Below are 25,582 nucleotides of genomic sequence, written 5' to 3'. Positions count from 1 at the left end.
TAAAAGGAGCAGACAGATATTTTGGTGCAGGGTCTGTGGCAACAAGGAAATAGCCAATTGGATTTTTCTAAAATTACAAGGGTAGAAAGAATTTACTGGCTTTCCTATCTATTTCTGAGTACTTGCACAAAGGCTGATTTTATTAATGTCTAAGCACATAGAGGATGAACAAGCATGAATAGGAGCCGTATGGTTTAACTTCCACAGGAGACCAAAATCTTCATACCAGTATAACTTGTTCTGGATCAAAGAAATAATTAATTGTTTGCATATTCTTCATAGTTTTTGAGTTCAGGGTTCTGTACCACACAGTGCCTCAATCACCCAAGTAACAAATCGAGAAATCTGAAATGACTGTAATATTTAGGAGAACCCCCCCCCCAAACATTTGGAAGGACTTCAAAAACCATGGCATTCTTTGTTTTGAATTTATATATACTTGGGGAGCAACAAAAAGAGCTGTAATTAGTATAGATTTTTAATTTAGAAATACATTTTATTGGACCAATTTCTGCCATCTTATGCTTAAGAAAGTCTAGAGCAATTCTACTGCCTTCCAATAAATTATTCCTAATTTATGCCATTATAACCTGATCACGCAAATTCCTAATTTATGCGATTAAGGCAGATTTGTCCCATAGTTCACAACTTAGTAGTTTTCTAAAAATTATAAGACTGTAAAGAAAGGAAAAAAACAACTACCCGTCAGTACCCAAATTAGATCACAACTATTTTGAATAGTGTGTACACCACACAGTGAAGAAACAGCCTGAAAATAATTAGGCTGATGCCATATACAGCAAAGAGTAAAAAGCTAAAATGATACTGGGAACAACCTAAACTTTAAACATAGTAAATTTGCCAAGCAACATTACACTGAATATAAAGAGGGTACAAGGCAAAATACAAACATTAGCCACATGTAAATATGTTTGTAGAACTTTCAGGATGTTACTACTTTTCAAACTGCCAAAGTTTAATTTGACACCTTCTGTTCTAAAACCTTTGTTTCTATTCAAAATCACGCCTTTAGCTGCTATCAATCACTATGTTCTCCCTATTACTTAAAATACTGGCATGGGCCCTGGATAAGCTGAAAATGCCATGCAGATGAATTCTGAGATAATATGTTCAAACCTGTTATATACAACACAAATCCTGTAAAGTTATGTATTGTAAACCTACATTTATTGAGATCTAAAAGTCTTAAATCCATCTGCCACAAAGGAAATACTGTTATGCACTTTCGAGTAACCAAGTACCATCTGCAAAGGTCTTGCTACAGTAAGCAAGAAAATGGTGAAGGAAGATGCTAAACCTAAGATATTTAAAATAAATATGAGTCTTTTGACTCATTTTCTGATCGGGATTTATTAAAGAAACATAAGACATTAGGAGAAAAAAACCCTGCAAAAACAGAGCAAGTGCCAAACTCTTGCAGATAAAGCACAAACAGGATAACAATGACAAATTTTATAGTCCATGTGACATTCAAAAGCATGCTTATTTTAAAGAAAAACTCAGCAGGTCTAAACTCAACATCCCAACAATGTCTTTTGAAAATTTGAATTGCGCTACAATTAAATTCCTGACCTTTCCTAGTCTCAGCACCTACAGACAACAATCTTTGGTTTCCACTTAACTCCTCCCCCCCCCTTTTTTTAAACACACAAGCTGATGCAGATCAATTCAACATTAACGGGTTCAACATCAATTCTAACTGAATCAAGAAAAACTGTGCTATTATATCCTTTAAAATTTGTTAGGCAAATCCTTCCAGAGCAATGACTATATCAGGAGGTTCACCTCTGCCAAACGGAATGAGTCTACAAGGGAAGGACTTTGGGATAGAGCAGTTAAACTATGGTAGATCTGTTAGTGGTAACTATCATCAAATGGCAAGTATGTCTTACTGCATAACTAGCAAGGAATCAAACATTTTTAAAAAAGAGCTGTAATTTGAATTCTAAAAGGCAAAACATTTTATAGTTGGTATGTGAATATATAAGGGGGTTTTCTTTTATATTATTATATGCAGGAGTATTTTGTTCCAATCTCTGGGGCATATAGTATAATAAAAAATATATGGTATTAGAAGAAATCAGTCTAAATAGGAAGATATTTGATACAAACATTTTAGTGGAAAGCATGAATTACATTTCAGCAGCTACTATGAACAAAGATTAAGTACATAATCCATTAAACAGTACTTCTAACTCAAAAAAAATCAGCATTGTAGACTAAACTAAACTAAAGTAGGCATTTTGAATGAGCACATTTTCAACAACTAACTATAAAGCTAGCAATTTATCATTCAGCAAATAATTTTCTACTTTTAAAAGAATCTGTAAGTGTTACTTATGCTAATGAGGACTGTTTTTAATCTGCCCACAAACATGCTAATAGAGGGCAATTTTTTTTATTTACAAAGCTGAAGGCACTCAAGTGTAATTTCATATCAATGTTCTATAAACTGGGTAAAATGGGCTTTTAGTTGTCTGAACCACCAAATCCTTCACCTTTAACACAAAGACTTAAGAGAGAAAACAAAAGACGAACTAGAAAACTAAAGTTTAAATATTGACTCTCTGTCTTCAAAAACCATTCAATGTTTTACAAATCTCATTTTTGTTCCAAAGGCTTTGTTCATTATCACTGATGCTTCTGTTTTATGGAGCTAGGAAGGCAGAATCCAGGTATAGGAGTAAGGACATACAAGGTGGAAATCACTGTTACAGTATTATATAAGTACATTTTCTTCAGTTCTTAGGCTTGTAAGCTGTTCACTGTGCAGAAAGGTTGCTTTTGGAACAAGAAGTCATAATACTTTGAACAATGAGATACATAATGGTGGCAAAGGAGTACTGAAAGCATTTTAAATTATTTACTAGGTTAAAAGGGTGAAATGGTACTTTAAATACATCAAATTTCATCATCTGGGCCATTTTTTGGTGGCAAAGTGGTATTGATCTTTCCAAATGCTTAAAATTAACTATTTCCAGAAGGTCATTATTTGATTAAGGGCATTAAAGTTGAGGGCAAGAAATGATGCACTTTGTCTTCTTTCCCATTCAAATAATCATATAATTTAATCAGAACTATTCCTTCAATGTCCTATAATAAAAATGTTTGTCTTAAGATATTGTTCTTTACCTAACATATTAACCTTTAAATGTTATGAAGTTCTTAAGAACAATCTTTGCTAGTGAAGGTTCTTCCATAATACAATGAAAAAATCCCCCACATTTAAACTGATAAGGATAAATTTCCTTTGCACATTGATTAGAAAATGCATTAAACCCTTCAACTGTGATTTCTCACTATGTACAACAAGACCTAGAAACTGAGAGAGTCGGAAGAGGCAAACAATGCACGTTATTTTGAGGAAAAGTGTGCCTCCAATTAAAGACACAGCTCCAACAGAAACAAATACAGCAAACTTGTAACCATATTATAGTATGTATGAAATTATATTAAAAATCAATTTTATTACATTTTGTATTATGTAAAAAAAAAATCAAAAAAAATCAGAGAGATCAAGAACAAGGGGTCAACATTCACAGTTGTTCCTGATTTTAAATTGGGCAAAGACTATTTAAATTGTATTCATATTGTGAATTATATGGGCTTACACAACGGGGACAAATGAAGTGATGAAAGCTATTTGTTCTGATCTTAAAATATATTACTCTACTTTTTCAATTTTCTGACATTTGCAAACTTATTCTTAAGGAAGAGTGGGCCCAGCTGCTGTTATATAGTACAAGCTGGAAAGGGAAGCTGGAGACAATCTTCCTGTTCTGGGTTTTCCTTTGGTATTTTGGGTCTTTAAACTAAAATATGAGAGTTGCCACTACCAGAATGAGGAAGAATTCTTGCTCTTCAGAGGACTTACAGGTATTTTGCTCTATGCTGGAATTAGGAACAACAGATTTGGCTCGCCTGTGTGGTTGGATACCACCTTAACCGGCTTCTCCTCCCTCCCCTCCCTCAATATGATTCTACCCAAGAATTTTAAGGCTCATACAGTCTGGTTTGAACAATTATCTGCTGACTAGGGCTGAAATGTGGCCACCAATTAACCTGACTAACATGGTTTTGACCTTTTAAAGTGCCTCCGCAGCCATTTTAAAATGCGAGGGGTGGGGTTAATACTTGTGACACTGCGGTGATGCTACAGCATTTTAATTAGAACGTGTCAGAGCACGTCTATAGGCAGCCCATGGTTCTACTTTTCGCATGTTCAGTAGCTTGGTTTAAATTATAATACAATATTACATAATAATGACTTAAATTCACCCTGTTATTGTGGAATGTTTCTAGCTTTTCTAAATTATCATAGTCTAAAATACTAAGAATGGATAAAAAACTAGAAACTAAGAATGGTTAGGTTTCACTTAGTGTGAATTTTTAAGGTATACAAAAAACTAAGGTGGCAATGACCCATTACTTGTTAATTAACATATATAGGTAAAAGTGGTCATGACCAGTTTCTCTGTCTTGACCTGACACGGTTTTGCTATGAAAGATAGCTTTGGAAATGATTTTTGTTTTCATAGTATCAGAGTTTAGAAACTGTTTTTTGTATGCCTTTAAAATTCATAGTAAGTGAAACCTCCATCCATTTTGCCCACTTCTAGTTCAGAGACCACTTTAAAGCATATTAATACTATCTTCATAGATCTTCTGAAACAGTAACTTTACGCCTCCTCTTTTGGTTAGGCCCCAAATGCATCAGTGATGAGAACTGTTGCACAAAATCTACTTTACAAATGACCTTTTTGTTTCCTAATTGCAAGCAAATCTTTAGATTTATATTCTGCTATTAAGTCATCACATACTTTTTTTCTATTTTTCATAGGAAGATTCAATTTTTTGCACTAGTTTTTGGGATTTTCCTATCCTGAAATTAGGAAATTTGAAACTACTAATCAAAAACTATTCATAAGATGAATGCACTTATTTTTTTACTTTTATAAAATAATTAACTCTAAAAGTGTAGTACAGGCTTATCTTTTCAGTTGCCCCAACCTCAGTTTTCACACTGTCCGTGATATTTCTGTGAAAAGGCTGGCTTATCTATTACTGGCTTTTGCTCTAGGGGATCAGGGGAACCCAGATGTGATCAGATGTGATTTTAAATAAATAAATAAATAAATAAAGATGTAGCTGCCGGTACAACAGATGGTAATTAGTATAAAAGAACTTCTAGGGTTTTGTTGGAAGATAGGTAAACTTCAAAAGATAAGAGATTCATTTTTTTCTGCTAGTGAAGAATGAAGATATTGATGTTCTTGTTTCTTCAAGTATCATATTTAATCCATTAACCAGCATATCTTGCAGTCCAAGTCTGTTACTAGGCATTTCCTGTGATGTGAGAAAATACAGCTAGTAGAGGTACATGTTGTTATGTGCACTTTTTCATGGTATTCTTCATCACAAATGCCTAACCTTCAGTGTTTTTATTTTCACTACTGTCTCATTTGAAATGTACTCAAGGCCTGAATTCAATAAATATCTGTATTTTTATGAATAAAAAAAAATTATGAAAACCAAACAAAATAATTTATTTAAAAAAAGTCAAACTGACTTGGACAATCATTACAACCAGCAGTTGAGGACCAAAAGTAAATGATCTAGTCTGCTACATATTACTTCAATCCTCCCAGTTATCTGTGCAAAGAAACACTGGTCTGTACTTAGAACCACTGAAAGGGCAGTTAGGCTCCACTGGTGTGAACCAGCTTGCAGAATCAGAGCCCTAATCTGTACTAGACATATAAATCCCATGCACACATATACTAAAAAAAAAAAAAAATGTCCAGTTCATGTTAAAAACAAACAACATGAAGCAAACCCCTCATTCTCTAGCCAACTAAAAACTGAATCATTCAATTTAGACTGCACTAAATTACGTATTTCCCCAAATGTAGTTTCCTCTCACTTGATGTCCTCCACTTTCATATATGTATTTCTTACAGCATCTTGCCTTCAATACAAATAGCAATGATATATATGCACAAGCCCTAATCAAAAATATAATATTATTTTGCAAATCATACATAAAATTCAACTACATTCATATGTAAAAAAAGACAAAAAGGGGGAAAAATGGATTTAAAAAATAAATAAATCAGTGAAGCTTTATTCTCCCTTCTTTGCCATCACATTCATTCTTTCACACACAGAATACAAATGGCAGAGTAAGCAAGACACAACCATACTTAAAAATCAAAACAAGAAAAAACAACTGCCAATTATTTAATAAAGTCAGTGAGTCTGGTACATTACCCTTACAGTGTAAGGCTATAAAATGGGTCACTGGGTTTCACAGAAGGTGACTGGAAAGAATACTTCCCCCTATCGCTTATCAAACTGAAGAGAAGTATATATAGATGAGACTTATTTCAGTGCAACAGCAATCCTTTACATGTAGAAACAAACATATAAACCGACTCCCAACATGCTTAGTAACTCCATATTTTTAAATGTCTAATATTTTTTTCTACGGCAAGTATTAACATACAGTTTAGTTAGGCAGGGCCTTTATTGAAAGGGGACTGTCAATTTTTCAAACTTTTTATGACTGACAGTTCACAAGCTAACAGCAAATGTTAGTTAAGTTATTTACAGAAGTTTAATACTTCTTTGGATAATAAACAGAAATTTGCTCCAGAAAAACTGCTTTTCATATACTATACCTCACACAGGTCTAGATCATCTCACTGATTTTAAAGCAGATCTTAGTATTACAGTGATTTTTTTTTTAATTCATGTCTTAGGCTCAAGAATTCATTCTTGGTCAAAGAAAAGGCCCATTTATTGAAAATAATCAGATTTATTTATATAACTTTCACAAAACATATAATAATAATGAAGTACATTTTGCATGGAGTAACATTCCAATAAATTGGTGCACACACACCGAGTGCATGACCATGTCCTTTTCATTCATCACCTTCCCTATTTTTGGTTCAAGTTTCAATTTCTCGAAAACCACATATGCCTATTTAGACGTTTCCATATTCCTGAATCACTACAATCCCCTCTAGAATAGGATAGATTCAGCGGTTCTCAAATACTCAATCAAAGATGTTTAATGCTATTAAAATGTGGCAGCACCGTAGCTGGGACAAGTTAAAAAAATGGAAGAAAAAGAAAAAAAAAGTTTTCCCTAACTCCCTCCTACAGGTTTTGCTGCAAAATCATATTATGGAAGAAGTCAGAGAATTTAGCAATATCCCTTGTCTCAGCGCCCTTTAAACCCCTTTTAAAATTCACACCTGAAAAAGTGTGTATGTGGGGGAGAGGGGGGCGGCTTCAAACAGAGAAGGAAGTGACAGGAACTATCTCCATTCACTAAAGGCAATAAGGGACAAGTACTGACATATACTTTTCCTGGTATAAGTGATTGGAGACTGGTCTACAGGTATAACAGAACAGAAAAGAAGTTCTGCACATGAAACTAGTCTATACCCATAACGCAACGGACGTTGGTGTACAGACTGGTTTAAAAATAGCAGAACCTGGTCTAAGATTTGCCTATGTCCCTCCCCACAAGAAAAGGATGAATGTGTGCTCTATTTGTTACTGAGCTAAACAACACCACTTGCAGAAAACTGTGCAACTTAGATCAGTTCCACCTTGGGCTTTTAGAATGTCTGTGCATAGCCCAAGTCTGCTAAGGGTTAACAGGTCCCTGTCTTGGGGTAGAGTATAAGGACAATGGAAAGCTAAACTGAGAGAGAGACTGTATTCTCTCTTTTTCTAAGTAGCCAAGGCAGGGAAATGCTGTATAAATTGTTTTATGGACTATAATCAAGCCCTGAAGGAAGGTCCTTAAAGCCTGATGCCCAGCCAGTTGTACTGTAGCTTCTGGAAATCTTCACAAATAAAATACCAACTATTAATTCATCTGATCATAATAAGCAAGCCATATTTCCTTCCTTATGTCTCCATCTCTTCCCAAATGACACCTATTTGGATAGCTGTATTACTACTATCTGGTAATATGTCAAAATCAGAAGCAGCTAGGCCATGTGTCTTTGAACCTATCAAGGTGAATGTATGTTCTTCTGCCACAAATTAATTGAAAGTAAAGCAGAAGAAAAAATTGTTTGACCCCTTCATAGTTCCTTTTTTATAACTACAGCTGTGTGTTGGTGAAAAGAGAGCCTGGGTTTGCAAAGATCCCATTACATATTACATGTCAGAGATTAAACCCTGATTCAATAAGACACTCAAGCATGTACCTCACTAAGTATGCAAGTAATCCCACTAAAGTTACAGAAATGTTTAAATACCTTGCCAAACTAGGGCCTAAAACAGTAGAGAATTCTTCTAGGGCATTTATACACATATCTGTTCACCCCACAATGTGCTGGAGATCTGGCAGGTCAGAGCAGACTTGATTAATCGAGTCTGCTTTGCATGTGAACTGATGTGCACTGTGCTGCATCACACGCAGTTGTATAAGTGGTGACATGTGCATCAGCGTGCAGAAAATGGCAGTGGCACACTTTTGAAAAGCATGCCACTGCCATATTTTCTGCATGCCGATGTGCATTTCTCTGCTTATACAACTACATACGCTGCAGCACCGGGCACTTTTAAAAGCACCCAGCACTGTGGCGCATGTGTACAAATGCCCCTAGAGACCATTTAGTTCAGGGGTGTCAAACTCCCCTTGTGCCCCAGGCCAGATCTGAACTGCAGGATTTCTTGTGAGCTGGGGCATGCAGTGGTGACAGCTCCAGTTCTGACCCATGGCATGTGGCAGAGAAGGCAGGTCCAGTACCCACTGTGTGCCCTGTGCTGGAGGTGAAATTGCTGTCACTGCTGCCCCATGTTGCAGCAGCACCCCTAGCTCTGGCAAAGGGCATGTGGTAGCAGCAGCAGTCCCAGCATGGGGTGGAGACAGACCTGGTGGCCAGAAGGTGATAGGGGCTGTATAAACTTGTGGGGGAGCACCACTGGGGTGCTTGCTACTTAGAGGGTTGATGCAGGCTGCAGAACAGCCTGCATGGGGAGCGGTAGAGAGACACCCTCCCCCCATGGTAGCCATTTCAAGGGGGGAGGTGTGTGGCAGGACATCTTTGGTGCCTGCCACTTTAAGGGCCTAAGCAGGCTGTGAGGCAGCCTGCAGGTGACCGCAAAGCCAATCAGGCGGTCACATGACAGCCAGCAGGCTGCCTGATTGGAGCTAGGCTGCAGAGCCTCAGCATAAAAGCAGGCCCTGAGAGGCAAAGGGGCAGCTGCTGCAGGGATGTTGCTGAGTTAACATTGCCCAGCTGGAGCTCCTATGCTCCCAGGAAGGCCTAGAGGGCCAGGGTAGGACCTATGGGGATGAAGGAGGTTCCTAGGGACCCAGTGGGGTCCCAAGCCCCGAGGAGATGGCTAGGCCTCAGGAGAGCTAGGCCAGCCTATGGAAAGAGCTTAGAGTTGTGGGCCTACACGGGGTAAGCAAGACCCTGATTAGAACTGGCAGGGGTGAGGCCAGAGGCTCAGGTGAGCCCAGCCGAGTAAAGGGCTGCCTCATACAAGATCTTTGGGACTCCAGACAAGCCCAGTGAGAGATGGCTGCTTATGGTGGGCCCAGAGAAGGACTCCCATGGAAGAAGAGGGTCAGCTGTTGCTGCACTGAAGCCAGAGGCTCCCAGCTGGTCAAAGCAAGGGAACCAGGGCCAGAAGGCTGAAGGACAACTAAGCCTACCACGAGGCGCAAGCCAGGGCTGCAGAGCACTACTGGCACCCCGATTGGTCTGAAACCGGGGCCAAAGCCTAAGGAGGCTGAAGGTCCCTTTGATTGGGATGGACATTACTGCCAAAGGGATGACAGGCTCAGCTGGACAGTAGGCTGTGATGAAGGAAGTTGAAACACAGCTTCTGGATGGGAGGCATCTGACAAGGGGTCTGGAAAGTTGGGGCCTGATAAGAGGAAGCCAGCAGATGGAGGCTGCAACAGACAGCCCAGGAGAGACAGCAGTCCAGCTACAATATATAGGAGCCCAGTGAGAATGAGACCAGGGCAGGTAGGCCTGCATTGGTTTTGGCGAATGACCTAAAACTACACCCTGCTGGGGAGGATGGTGGTGGTGGGGCTGCCAGTGGTGGGGCAGTCCTGAGGAAATGCCGCACCAGTGCTTCCTTAGTGAACGATGAGTATGGGGCACTGGAAAGCCTCAGCCCCTGCTGTCCTGCAGGTGACCTTATGGAGGGAAAAGGCTACGGGAGCACACCCTTACAGAAAAGCACCAGGCTTGGGCAAGATCATGGAGGCCAGGAGGGCCTCAGGCCCAAGGCCTGAATGAGTGAGGCCTAGTGAGAGGCCTGGAGGAGACTGAGGTCCAGGCAGGTCGAAAGACACCTGAGGCCGAAGGGACATAAGGCCCTGCAGTGAGGGAATGGAGCAGGGACTCCAGAGAGGGGTAGAGCGTAAGGGGCATAGAGCCTCTCAACTGTCCCAGACAAGTAGGTGGGCTGATACTGTGAATGGCCCTCCCATCACAAAACCCTTCCTGGCTCTCCTCCTATGGACTGCCATGTCTCCCAGGGTCTAAGAGCCCTGGGTTTGGTGGCAGGCCACACCCCCCAGCCATGCCCCCAACTTCTGGTGGCCTGCTTGACAGCCCAGTGGGAAGCAATAAGCAGCTCTGCAGGCGAGATGTAGCTCACAGGCCAGATGCTAGATTTCCCTAGTATTTAGTCTATATAGTTCACCATCCTTATTTTTATTTGCCTCTCAAATTTTAACCATAAGCAAACTGAAAAAGTGAGGCAAGATTACATTGTGAAAGAATAAAGACAACCCAATCACTGAATAACTTGGCTTTTGATAAAAATCTGATTTGGATTTTCATAGATATCTGTAAATTGGGTTTTTCCCCCTCACTTATTTAGCTGCATCTTGTATTGTCTATCCATTAAAGACTTCACAGTCTTTAACCATATCCAAAATTCTCAAGTTTGGCCAGTAAAAGCAAAAATGGGCACAATGAAAGTCTTCAGTTTCTTGAAATTCAGGTAATCTGAAACAAAATCTTGTCTCCTTTTTCACTTATGTTTACGAATCCTGCAACAATCAAATGTTTGAGGCTACATAGTTTAAACTTGATAGGAAACATCTATAATCCTCAGCTTTCTCCCCATTGCAACCCTGCTCAGTTTAATTTGACTCTGTCAATGCTCTACCAAATTGCTTCTCAAACTTGCCATTTAAGTAGTGCTTCTGATATATTGGGACTTTCATGGAAATTGCTTCTCCTTTCAAATAATGCAGTTGTGTAGTCAACTTAGTCTTTCAGAAACAAGTCTGCCCCAATCACTATTTCCCTTTCTAACTGTGCACTCTACCTCCATTTACGTCCACATTCTTTTCTCTACAGTTTATCTAGTACATTATCTCTTCCAATGATGGATACCAGTTACATCTTAGCTCTATTCGTATCAAATTCAATAACTTATTAATACCACTGTGCTTTACCCACACTTTGTCTAGTTTTTTTTACCTCATCTTGTTACAACAGGAATGTATTGCCCTATTGCCTCCTTACAAATTTCCTAAATTATTAATGCATGGCCAACATGGGTCTAAATGAAATGCAATAAGAATATTCTTTCTAGAGCAGAACAGCAATTGCTTTGTCCTGTTGTCCACCTCTAAACATGAGAATGGCATCAACTTGTCCTGTTATGAATGTAATGGCCCCTCTGATTAGGACTTATCCCCTTCCGTGACCAATTCATGTATATTTAGCAGCATATCAATTAGAAGCAATTGTGAAGTTACAGGATGCTTGCACAAAATGAATTCATGTCCTCTGGTGTGCCAAAGGGTGGCAAAAGGAGGATGGGGGAGACAGAGAGAGAGATGAACTGAAAGATTTTTTGGGGAAAGTATTTAGAAGAGACACAGAAAAATATGAAAAGACAAAAAGTCTAGAGAGTGCTAAAAGGGTAGATATAATGAGGAGAATTAGACAAGGGCAAAAACAAGGAAACTAAACAGAAGGTGAGAATGCAGAAAACAGGAAGAGGGATTAAGAAAATCCATCCTGCCAGAAACAGCACCTCTTGTTAGTTAGACAGCAGGTGCTGCCTCAGGAAGAGCTGATTCACGCATCTGGAGAGCAGGAGCCAAAACACCTTACTACCTAAGAAGGAAAAATTAAAAATAAAAGATTGAAAGAAGAGAGAGGTGAAGGTGTCAGACTTATTTGGTATTAGTGTTCCAGACCACAGAGATTTTAAAGATTTTTGTGAGGATTGGAGGTGGATTTCCAGATTCTTGCAGAGATGTTAGATGTTTTCATTTCTGTCACTTATCTTTTTGCTTGAACCTTTCCCTGTCCTCCCCTTTCTTTTACTATAAAGTTAATTCTGAATCCTCTACACTGCTAGCACGTTCAGTAGTTCTTCACTAGGTCGTCTACTGGTGCAGCCCTTCTGCTATAGCTCTCTTATGGGTTTTAGCAATACAGCTAGCTGGCATATCCATGGGGGATAATGTTAGAGAATTAACAGATAGAAGGCAAGCTTCTCTACCTGTTATCAAGGTAGGAGGGTCTGGGTGGAATAAGGGAACGTGGCTCAGACACACTGCCCCCTAGGTGGGTTTCAAACCACTGCAACTCTTAGCCTTTGCTGTAGTGCAGCCTGACAGTTTTTAGCTCAGCACAGAGATGGCCCTGCAATCAATGACTGCAGAGTCAGATGATACAAACATGAGTTTTACACCACTTTTATACCACCCAACGCCTGTGTTTTGTGCAGCTTAGCTAGACCCCAGATTCTGGTTCACTGTGTTGTTAGTAGTCACTAAAAATTTCTCCTCCTCCACTCACCTCCTTGGTGCATTTAAATATTTCAATTTTAGTGCCACAGCTGCTGCATTTCCAAAATTACCATTATCCAACAAAGTGATTGGCAAGGGATGTAACACAAATGAACCTTCTATTGAAGACAAATTTTCACTTTCCTTGGATGCTATGCCTAAGACTAGATTTCATGAATTGTATCGCGTGTCCAATGCCACTAACCCGTGAGTACATCTACCAGTCACAAGTAATCAATGAGTCTGTTCAATTACTTTATAGCCACTTAGGCATTTTTTCTAGTTAGTTTGTTCAAATCTGTATAAGCAACCTTCTAATCTATGTTACAGAACAGAAACTGTGTTGTGGGGAAAAATAATTAGCCAATGAGACCTAGTAAAAAGTTGCTGGTTTGAAAAGCCTTATCTTGAAATGATAAAAACTTTAAGTAGTGGAGATTAAAACAATTACCTGAAACCGGGTTTTCAACAGAGCAAAATTATTTGCAGACAGTTTTTGATTGCCCTAAAATCATTGCATAAATGATGTTTTTGTTTTTCATTTGCCATCTTTAATTTTTTTTTTTTTAACTCTTCCCCCACCCCCAGCCCTTAAAGAAAAGAGGCTTCAATGTAAAAACACAAAATACTTTAATTTGGCTTTTTTGTTTTGTTTTTGGTAGAGTCAAGAATTCACACTGAAACCTTGAACATAAAACACTTCCATTTCTGTCAAATTTTTGGAGGGTGGTGGGGAATTATTTTCTAAGTAACTATTTTAGAAGTTGAATTGTGCTAGTATCATTCATCTGTGTAACTTACAAAAAAAGTAATCAGAAAAACAACACAGAGATGAAGCAACCCGATGTTTGTGCACAGGCAAGACATGTTTCCAGGAAAAGTCCCAGGAAAAAAGCCATAATGAAAACGATCCCCCCAAATTAAACAATGTCTGTGTTTTCCAACATATACAGACTGTGATTTCACATTCCCTATAATGAAAAGCATACCTACCTACATACCTACCCACACACACACAAACACACACACACACACACACACACACACACACACACCCCAAAAAAGGAAACAACATCCAAAAAAAAAAAAAAAAAGGCCTGAAATTTTAGTTACACCACATGTGGTTTTCATTTGTGAAAAATGAACAAGCTGTTTGTGGTTAAACTGTCTAATCTGCTGTTATCAATCTAGCGCTGCATTCAAGATTTACAGGATACATCAGCTTCTGTGCCACATTAGCTGTAAAAGGGAGAGGGGGTGGGAGGAAAAAGGAGGAGGAGAGAGTTTATCCTGAGGAATAATATTTCCAATGCAGCCACACTCACACTACATCTGGTTGTGCTGGTAGCGGCAGTTAAATTGAAATATTTCACAGCGTGTGTCAGAAACATGCAGAATGGTAATTATGACAGATCTGATTAAGCCTGAGTGCCACTAGCTCCCTGGCCAGCTCTGGTTGTGCAGGTGTGACCTTGTGCGTGCCTGCGTGTGTAAATAAAATTAATTACAAGCGAGAGGGCGAAGGCTTCAGTGACATCACAAAGCGGAGAAACTCCCAAGGGGGAGACCTAATGGAATATTTTCCCTCAGTCTAATAATACAGTTCATATTGACTTGAGGTAATTAGTGGGATCATTAAAGCAGTTTTCCCGGCGTATTTGGCTGCCTGATCAGATTAGTGAAAATGTTCTTCAGAACAAGCCCTGTGTGGTCTGCCAGAGAAGGAGGAAATAAAAAGCAACAAAGCATTTTTTGGAATGATAAGCAGTGCTGGACTTTTAGCACAGCATTTTGCAGGACTGATCTCTGGAGTCTAGAAATCCTTCTCTCTCGACCATTTCAGTTCTTTCATCCAACTTGTACATGCCCTTACTTCAAATAATCTCAAACCTTTATTTCTCTCCTTTCTCCCCTTATTATTCCAAAAGAAAACTACTGTCTACAACCATCACTGCTCAAAATCAGAAAAAGAGCATCTTCAACTGTTAGCTTTTAAATTACTAGGTTAAATAATTAAGGGGAAAATAAATGATAAAAAGAACATACACAACTGGTTTCTAAATTAGTAACATTTTGGTTTTCATAACAGGATTACTAGTGCAAAAAAAAGTTAAACTATAACAAAGTCTTGTGCTTTAACAGAACACAGAGCCCTGTTTAAGAAATGGACCATTTGTTTAAAAACAGTCTATTGAGCATGCTCTACCTTGCAAATGGAATATGCCAAGCTCTGTCACAGATGGCAGGCTTTGACAGTTCCCATCCGTAGCGTCGATACTCGACAGTTCAGCACAAGATCAGTGACATTCTGTCTCATTAGAGCCACGCTAATTATCACAGCTAGTTTCAGGGGAAACCATGTGTTGCAATGGTCAATTTGAAGGAGTCTGTGCATCAACAAACTGGTAATAAGGATCAGACACCTTATTATATGACAGCATGCTGCCTATGATCTGATTTACTGAATCAGAGGTACTGAGGCAACACTGAAGCCTGGTGGGTTATGGAATAGTGTGCACACAATGCTTATCTGAAACATGCCTTAAAAAAAAGTAATTTGACTACTATTTTTTCTTAACAAGAAAACATACTGAAATTCCTAAATTATTGTTAATCAATCTGATTATATTTAATCAGTATGAACCCAGTAAAATTGTGGCTTATGCTAAATCATATTTCACCTGATACTCTGGTTTCTTCAGTTTCAGTAGCATATGCTGAACACTTCTTGCACTAGGAAATCCTTCTGTATTCTCTAATATGACATTCCATTTTATAAAGAGCTTTCTATACACAACACTTTTTCCTTATTCTTTCAGACTTAAAATCTAATTTTCAAAGATTTTTTTTTTAATGGGCTAAGTCATTCAAGTAGTCACCAGACTTATTCCTTCCATGCCAGTCTGTAGAATGCTAATGAAGGGCTTATCCTTCCAGGTGCTGAGTGCTCTCAATTTATGGATAATTTGTGGGACCAGCCCTGAAAAAGTGTTAAAAGATTAACCTATGACTAACGTATGACAGGTGTACAATCCATTCCTCAAGGCACTTCTCCTTTAGGTTTTGAGCAGTGTTTCCTGAATCTGTTGAAAATACTTAAAACCAATTTGTTCTAATATATTCCAATACATACTGGGATAGCTATTTTGTAACCGTATTTAAAATGTTTATGCCTCCATCCATCCTGGAAATAACTCTGCATCAGCTTCAAGTCTTATGTCCAGGAAACATCTTTTTTTTAGCTAGTGTTTCAAAAACACGAGTCTTCATTATTTGTTTGAGGGTTAAGTAGCCAATCTAGTCCTGATTTTTAGAGGGTTTTTTTTTTTAAATGGATAGAGTAATTTAACTGCTTTGTTTCCATTCCAGGCCCTGAAATGCTACTAAGCAGCTAGATGTACTGAAATGATTTCCATTTTCACTTGCACCTTTTTCTTTGATTTAAAGTATTTCAGTGTTGTTTCACTTTTATTATTAAAGTTTTTTTTTCTAGTAAAACCACTGTCATAATAGATGAGCACCCCAAAGACATTCGGGAGTTTATACTCAACATTTCTATGTTGATAAAAGGAAATAGTATAATCTCTGTTCTACTCATAGAAAGAGGCACACAAAAATCAAGAAATCTGATCAAGGTCACACAAGAATATGGCCAGGACAAAGATACCCTGAGTTCTCCAGAGTTTAAAAGAAAAATTGTGTCATTTTGACCTTAATCTATTACACTTGGTCTTTCCAGAAAAAACTGAAAAAAAGGAAGACCAGGTATCTCATAAAGTCTTTATTCTTACTTCCGAGAGGAGAAATTGCAAAAGTGAGATTTCAAGTAAGAGAAAAGTCTTGAGGCACCTTAGTACTTCTATTTGTTTTCACTGTCCAGAATATAGAAATCTTTCTTCCTTGGACCCTTATTAAAAAGAACCCTAGGACTTGCAATGTGATATTTTGTAAAAGAGAGAAATCTGCTTTATCTGCCAAGTTTCACTGAATGACACACAGTTTTTATGGGGCAATTCTTGATCACAGAAAGAAGCCCATCACACACTCCCAGTTTACACTCTTTCCCCCCTCCCATTTCTTTTGACACCTGATCCTGTCCTGACTCCTGCTGTTCATGGCAAAACTTCAACTGCCAGAGTAATCACAGTAGGGCAGTCCATAAAAAAAGCAAGACTTGCTATATGATGTGTTTCTGCTTCTAACATTTCTAACCACTGTAAATAGCTCCCCACAGAGGAAAAGATCTGAGAGTGGAACCTCAAAATGATGAAAGATGCAATAGTATATTTTATTTTTACCAAGTGTCCTTTACACACAGTATTCCTACACATTTCACAGAGAATCCATTGTAAGCCAAAGAGAGAGGGAGAAAAGAGAGGTCCTTAAGCCAAGATTTAAAACCAGGAAGTGACTCAGCTGCTCTGAGGGAAACAAAGAAGGGAGAAAATTCCAAATAGAAGGGGTATGGCAATTTAAAGATCAACTCCCATCCTGGAGACTCACAGTCTGGACAGAGGAGAAACCAATATTTAGAATGGGAAGACTTAAAGAGGACATCATTCTTGAAATCAATTTCAATAATGACAGACATTTCAAAAGTCCACCTTTATCCCATATTTGCAAAAGGGAATGTCTCTTGATGATAAAAAGGTTACTTTCCCATTAGAAAATATTCAAGTAGATCATTATATATCTGCAGTAATGCCATGTTAATTTTTTGCCAGATCTACAATACAGTGCTTGTTCAATGTGAGAAACTGTTTAGAAATTACTTTACTATTTGAGTTATATAGCTTAGTCTTTGAATGAAAAAAGTCAGATCAAAGATATAGCATTTATAAAACTGCTGCTTGAAAAGATAAAAGTGAGATAACAGACATCAATTTTTCACTATAAATTTCTAGGTTTACTACAACATTAGCATTCCCAGTAAAAACAAGGTTTTATATACCTGAACTCCAATGGCCTATTCTGAAAATATTTATATCAGGAAAAGCATGGTATTTGCATGCCAAAAGCTATTTAAGTGCCAATGTTTAGCATACCCTTCCCATTCAACTCCTTCAAAGTCCACCTCACTTGTAATCTAAGACATGCTCCCTAAGTTACTATATTCACCCTACTCAGTGCTCCTTACTATGAATAGTTTAAAAAAGAGGAAGCTCTGAGTTGTTACAAAGGAAAGAATTTGGACACGTCTAATGAAATACCACTGCACAAAATAGTCATGTAATACCCAAGAATAGAATGTATAGTATGCCCTTAACCACTGATTCACCTCAATGCTTATGCATGCAAACCTATTCATTTAAAAGGGGTAACTGCCTAACCAACTGGAATGACAAAGATAGAAGGACAGGAAATTAGGCAATACAGTAGAACACAGTATAAAGAAAAGGATCAAAATGCTCTCTAACTCTGTCAAGTTTTTTGAAGTACATAGGGTTACTTATGTTCCCAAAATTAATTGTTACTTCTATTCCCAAAATTAAATGTAGCAAATCAGAGTTCAATTCTGCCAGGTGCTGACTCTTCTCAACTTCCACCGTCTTCATGACCTAGGTGTTATTATTATTACTCTGTGAGACTGGAGGGCATGCCATCCCTCAAAGAGAATGTACAGTACTCTGTAGACTCGAACCCACAGAAAAATAATAATTTTATTTATATTTATTGCTCCATTTCTAAGGCATCATATTTAGAAAGAATCAGACAAACAGCATGACATTATAGTACATTAGGAATTTATAGTAACTGAGAGAAATACTAGAAGTAAAGTACTCCTGTTACTCAAGTCTTTCATGCTGCATTTCCCCAAGAGAAAAAGACTCATAAGATTTTCTCCAATTTTTTTCCTTCTTTCTAACTCTATATCAGCATTTTTTAGGCAAGTTCATTAAAATAAACGTAACATCATGTACAACAAACATATATATCCTAGAACATTACTATTATCCACTTGATAGATACACACCTTAAAGTCTCAGAACTCTCAGATTTTTCTTCTCTTTCTGAGAGCGTGCGTGCGTGTGTGTGTGTGCGTGCGTGCAATAAAACCAAATTTCAACATCTGCCACTGTCAAGAAAAAATTTCATCTCTTGCTCCCATATGAAAACATTGTAATGAATGAACAGTTAACTGAACCATGATACCTTAATGATTATTACCCAAATCAACTTTTTTTGAAACAATGAAATTAAAATTGTGCTTTCATAATTATTGGAATCACACTGCCATATTATAAATTTAATAAAAACCCAATTTGATTAAATTGAAAAGGCATTTTTCAGAATGCAATTTTGTACATGTGTGTGCAGTGGAAATGGTGTATCTATCAAGTGGAAAACTATGTACATGTATATATGTGCATGTACACGCACAAGTGTATATGTGTATTACACTGCTCTCATATTTATATATCACTTGATTAATAATACCTTGCAGTCAAGAGCTCGTCTAACTTTATCCTATAGTTGATCCAATAAAAGATACCACTCACAAAAATATCTGTCTTTCAAAATATACATATACACAAATTCTGTCTATTTTGACCTGTTTTTGTGCTCGTCTGTTTACATTTTAGCAAACAATGTGTTTAACCTGGGGGAGAGGGAAAAGGATGCATATATCACTTAAAACAAACTTGTTTCTTGCATCTGGATAGAATTTTCTAAAAGCTTTATTTTAGTAAGATTTTTATAATTGAGTATTTTAGTTAGCATAATAGTGTATATATTTTTCCAAGACAGCTACCATTTAAAAATGAAGAAAGTTGCTATGTTAGAACAACAAGATAGCTAAATATCTTATTTAGATCCTCAGTATAAATACTGAGGAACATTTTTTAAAACAATGTATTTTCTGACTTTAGTATTTAATGCCCTATAGAACAACACCATCAAAAAAATCTCAATACAAAGAATACCTATGTTTGCAGAAGGAGTCAAATTAGGAAGATTCTCCAAACACTTCAACCTCCCTACCAAATTCCTATAATAATTCAGTCCTGCATGCTAAAGACTCATTTCTTCAGGAGTGCTCAGGAACAGTTAAAAGATAAATAAGACCACAACAAAATATCCTGTGAATTACTAAAATGCGGATATCATATGATCTTATTAATGTCACCTTAATCTCTTTCTGCTTCTGTCTGTCATTCTTTCCTTGACTTACATTTATACTTCAAACTCTATTGATGAGAACTTCCATCTTTATCTATTTTGTAAAGTGCCAGACTCATATAGTGTTACAAAAATTAAGCAACTGCTTCAAGGAGCCATAATACAATGCAGTTGATATTTAAATTTTATCTTATTTTTGTCTAAATGAAACCTCCTCTATTGCATCAGTTAAACAGATGTTCTGTTCAAAGCGCTCTCTGGCAAACTTACATTTGCAATCTTCTGGTCCATGTCAACCCCACAGCCCTACAGATGCTGGCTACTCATCAATACAACCTCATAAAGGGAAAGAAAAGTTAACTTCTCACAAAGGGCTTTTCAATAATGAATTCTACTTGTCCATTTGTGGAGCTACCTGGAGAAGGAGAAATGGTATAAAGAAGCTCCCTACCACAGGTGCTTCAAACCCCTGTGTTATACCAAAGGGTCTACCCAACTTGAGAAGGGAGCTGGTTGATTTTGCAGGCAGATCATGGGGCTGGCTGCTACCTTTGAGAACATATCATGGCTGGACTCTCCCATACTTCTGACTGCCCAAGAGGCTCCAGTGGCCTGGCCCCTTGCCACCAATGAGTGGAGAGGGGTGGGGCCACATGACAGGCAACGTTCTTAGCCAATCAGCAGCGAGGAGTGGGGACAGCAGCCATCTTGGGCTCCCCTGTGTGCCAGCAGCTCCTAAACCCTGCCTGCATGGCCAGACCATAACATTGTAAGGGCTGCTGGTTCAGGTCTGGGGAGCCATTTTATTTTCAGTAAGTTTTCTTTTTTTTCCCCCATGGATTTCATGGACATTGCTCGCTTTTGTGGGCAGTGCCAGATTTCATGTTTTCCCCCAAGTCCACAAGATTGCAATTTTGATGGGTCCCTACTTATACCTAGAGGTTACTCCAGCCTGTATAGCTTTCAAGAGCAAAATAAAAGAGCAAGCTTTGAACTTTAGCCATATAACCCTGCTCTCCCCCCAAACAAGCTTGTTAGTAGAGGTGACAAAAGGGGAGAGTACTCCTGGTCACTCCATTTGATGGAAAGCAATACTGCAGGGACGGGCAATTATTTCAGGCGGAGGGCCGCTTACTGAGTTTTTGCAAGGCATCAAGGGCCGCATGACAGGCAGCCAGGGGCACATAAATATTAATTTTTAAAAATTTTTAGGGGCCCCGCAGGCCAGACAGAATGGCCTGGCGAGCTGCATTCGGCCCACGGGTCGCATTTTGTCCATGTCTGCGATAGAGTGCTTTCTTGTTCTAGCTCTCCAGGGAAGAATGGGATTGCAATATTACTCATGCCACAAAAGCAACAAACCTCCTCACCAACAATTTCCAATCACTTTTTGTTTCTAAGTATTTTGCCCTGCTAGACATTTCTCCTCTGCAGAGAAAACGATGCAGCTCTATAATATGAGTGAAGGCTCATACCTTGGGTGTCTTCATGTTTTGTACATTTAGTCAGTGTTTTCTGTCCAAGACTAAATTTTAAATTCATGTTAGTTAAAAAAAAAAAAGGAGTCAACACCCATTATTGACTCAGTCTGCTGTGATTTCCTTTTGGTCACCAGTGATGTTTTTAATTAAGCATTTAAAGACTTACCTGAAATTTTATACTATGTATTTAAGCAAAAATATATGCTGCAAATGTGAAAACAAAAAAGAGGGAAGGGGAAGTAAATGGGCTTATAAATTAGAATCATACCATAATTCTGTTGATAATGTAACAGAACAGGAAAGGTATGGAAAGCGGACATTTCTCTCTAACACAGTCTTGACATGTAAATAAAGACATCTGAAGAAGCACACAGGTTTGAAGCTTCTGTAACATTCTATCATAATTAGAAACATTTCAAGAGCCCTGTAATTTCCAATCAAAATTACAGTAATTTCCGATATACAAGCCATGATTCATGACAGAATTTTACATTCCATGGGAGATTATAGTGGCCTGATGTATGACACACTGAGTACAGTGCTAACATAAACAATTCAGTTTAATGTTTAAACAGCACTTGGTGTTTAGAATCCCACAATAAAAGAAACATATTATTGTAGAAATTATCACTTTGACAGTGATTGAAGGGTAGGCAGGCATGTGGCCTATAAAGCTATAATTTTTACAGTCCGCAGCTTGAGTTTAATCATTTTGATAAAACATTTCCAAAATATCCCTTTAAGTATTCCTTAAAGCATGTAACTTGAGAGAGAGAACATCCTTTCTTTACAATGAAACATAGCAAGTCCTGAATGTAAATGCTGTCAAAGTTCAATAATTTTACAAGGAGAAGTTGCACTGCAATACTGATAACTCAAATAATCATTCATAAATCTGACCCTATTTTATCAGCAATATAATAATTAAAAAAAAGAACAGCAGATTTAAATAAAATACAATAAAAAAAAATCTGACATACTGGGCTGAGATACATCTATATCTTCCTCTTTATATTTCTTTGGAAGGTTGGCAACAGGACAGCGCTACACTCATTTTACATCTGCAGTGTTTACTGGGTGCACTGTCATTTGAATTTTGGTTTTGAATACACTAAAGCAGTTTGAGAGAAGCCTGCTTGAACTTACATGGCCAAATAGCTACCTTTTTACTCTGAAATAAATAATCTTAATTTTGCTTTAGAAATATGGGTTTCTTCATTTGCTATTTTCTGCTTTAAAAAACAAAACAAAAAAGAATCTGTACCACACAGTTGCATGCCTGTTTCCCAAAGGTTCATTTCTGACACTACTTTAGCAGCTGTAAGGTCTGGACTAACCATCCTCCAAAAATGAAATCCTGACTTCTCTAGTTAAAGAACCTATTATTATCAAAACTAAAGCCACACAATGCTGCAGCATTATATATAGCTCACAGCATTTACTCATTCACAACAGCTATGAATTAGTGGAACTGATACTTTTTGAACCTGGTAGGTTCAGACCTTTTGGCAGACAAGGACATCTTATTGATGGACATAGTGGCCATGTCCAGACATGCATGGAATTTTGGTTCCCCAGGGACAACCAGCGGTGGCACACCTTGCGCTGCTGCTATTTGTCCCCGGGGAATGCCCATGCCATGAGCGCTCTGGTGCATGACAAGTTACCCTGGATGGGGTAAGGGAAGCTTGGACCACCATTGGACTGGCCCCAGCAGCCTTAACTGGGGTCCTGGGGGCCTCCTGGGGTTGCAGCAGCGGCAATACTGCTGCATTGACCTTGGCCAGCATTGGAGCACAGCTCCAGCTACCCAGGCTTAAAAGGCTACCTAGCCTAAGACTTCCCTGTCCAGAAGATCTTACAATTAAATAATAAGAGGGGAAATGAAGTCTAAGAAATTAAAGTGCTCAAGATCAAGAAGCAGGTCAGTGGCAGTGCTGGGAGTAAACCCAGCGCAAAGCCATTGTCCCATATGACTTCATCCATTCACATACATGCTCCAGATAAATACCTTCCCTCCTGTTCTGTGCTTTCTATTTAGACCTGTTCATTCCATACACATTCTGCACAAAAATCACCCCAGCAGGGTCCCACATAGTTTATGGGCAGTTCTAAATTGATCTGAAGGATGAATATATACCATTTACTTGAGGGGAGGCAATTATTTCAGCTGGAGGGCCGCTTCATGAGTTTTGGTAAGCTGTTGAGGGCTGAAAGGGTAGCCCTGCTCCTTTATAGGTGCTCCTCCCCCCAGGTCACCATCTTGATCCTGATATCTCACCCCAAGCCCCTGACCTTTGTCACCGGAAGTCCCTGCCCTTGCCCCAGAAGTACTCCTTTTGGGAAGGGGGTTTGCCATCTTGGAACCAGGAAAAACCCCCCAAATTATATACTAAAAATCTAACATCCACAATAACATAGGTTAATATTTTAAAAGATTTTTTTTTCCTGATTTGTATGTGTTTGCATCGTGTATAAAGACGTGATTGCATAATAGCTCAAAATGAAGTCTTATGCTAGTATATTGCGGGGTGGTAGGTGTGAAGGTATGTATGGATGTGGATGGGTATGTGGTTTGTGGGCAGTGTGGAAGGGGAGGGTAACTGCAGGTGTGTGTGGGGGGTTGTGGGTGTGGTGGGCTTTGTCCTGGCAGTAGTGAGCGGGGCTCCCCCCAGAGACCCAGGGGTGTGTGTGTGTGGCGGGGGCGGGGTGCGTGTGAGGATGTGGTGTTTGTGGGGTGTGTGATTGTGTGTCGGGGAGTGTGGTTGTGGAGGAGGGTTTGTGGGTATGGTGGGGTGTGCATGGGAGCCCTTAGCATGCACCCCCCTGAGCCGGTCAGCACCTGCCCCTGCCCCACAACAGCCCAGAGCCTGTGTGGCCTGCAGCAACTCTCCATGACTGCCAGCAGTGTGCAGCCCCAGCGCACCCTATGCATGCTCCAGACTGACCCCGGCAGGAGTGGATCAGCCACACGTGTGCATAGCCCTGACCCAGCCCCACACCTGCTCTGCACCGCCAGCCCGTGGTGAGTCCTGTCCCCCCCCAGGCATGCAGTGGGGCTGGGGTGGTTCCGCGCTGGACTGCCTTTCTAGGCTGCCCAGTGCTTCCTGTGGCAACTGTGCAGAGCCTGCGCTAGGCTGCACTGAGCTGTCCCTGTTGCCTCTGGGCTGCCCCACAGGGCAGCAGGGGCAGTGCAGAGGAAGTGCAGGGCAGTGCTGAGAGGGAGGGGTCGCTTTTCTGCCATGCCAAGCACACTTCTGGCCCACTGGTGCTGCTGTTGCTGCAGCTGTTCAGCATGAGCAGACGAGTCTGCAACAGGTGTGGGGCAGGTTGGGGCAGTGCATGGGTCCCCACCCGTACCGCAGGGCTGGGGTCATCAGTTGCTGCCTCCTGTGCTGCCTTCAAAGGCAGTTCAGCACAGAACTGCCCTAGCCCCACTGTGCGCCAGGGGGTGGCAGGTAGGATGATGCCTGGACCAGGCAGGACCAAGGGACCTGCCATGGACTGGACAAAGCCCCTCCGCAGGCTGAACATGGCCCATGCACTGTATTTTGCCCACCCGATTTACTTGGATATAGGGGCTTGCAACAAACCAACTTTGACCAACTTAATTTACCTTCTGGTGCTGGGGAAGAACTCTCCTCCATCCATTTGAGTGTAGTGTTATGCATACGGGTGGGTTCTTCCTTGTTGGAACTTTCTTGAATGGGTTCCACTTCCCTGTCCCCTTGTTCTATAAGAGAATTATCTCTAGAATTTAGATTCCTTTGGTGCCTCTCTGAAATCAGGTCTGAGTATTAGCAAGACATGACACCTTGCAACCTTGTAAGGTTATTCCTCATTTGACTTAAGTGTGTGCATGCCTGGCTAATCTGCCACTATGTCCGCTTCTCCATTTTCTTTTCTGCAGCGTTTTCTGATCCCTAGATATCCAGGGGTCAAAAAACTCCTCCACACTGCTTGCTTGCAGGGGGGAGAACTGAACATGTGGTATGTGATGCCACAGACACGTCTGCAGCACCAGATACCACATCACTGTGCTTGTCTGGACATGGCCAATATGTTTTATGCAGTTGTTTTTTCAATTCTGGCAGAAAAAACATGGCCACAAGTTTACCTTAGGACTTAGTAATGAGGTGTAGATTGT

General features: G+C 39.4%; 1 protein-coding gene across 12 annotated transcripts in view; it reads right to left on the bottom strand.

Moving 5' to 3' along the window:
* The window catches only part of SATB1 (SATB homeobox 1), a 109,362-nt gene that overhangs the window by 7,625 nt on the left and 76,155 nt on the right, over positions 1 to 25,582 (bottom strand). For 10 of the 12 annotated variants that reach the window (XM_019497925.2, XM_019497928.2, XM_019497926.2 and 7 more), the window contains one exon: positions 25,052 to 25,168. The exons of the other annotated variants lie outside the window; for them this stretch is intronic. In XM_019497925.2, the coding sequence (XP_019353470.1) occupies positions 25,052 to 25,168 (117 nt within the window). The remainder of the gene's footprint in view (positions 1 to 25,051; positions 25,169 to 25,582) is intronic. 12 annotated transcript variants of the gene reach the window in all.

The sequence above is a fragment of the Alligator mississippiensis genome, chromosome 5 (genome assembly GCF_030867095.1).
Source record: "Alligator mississippiensis isolate rAllMis1 chromosome 5, rAllMis1, whole genome shotgun sequence".
Classification (NCBI taxonomy): Eukaryota; Metazoa; Chordata; order Crocodylia; family Alligatoridae; genus Alligator; species Alligator mississippiensis.
Note: the sequence above shows the minus strand (reverse complement) of the source record. Positions and strands in the feature narration are given on the sequence as shown.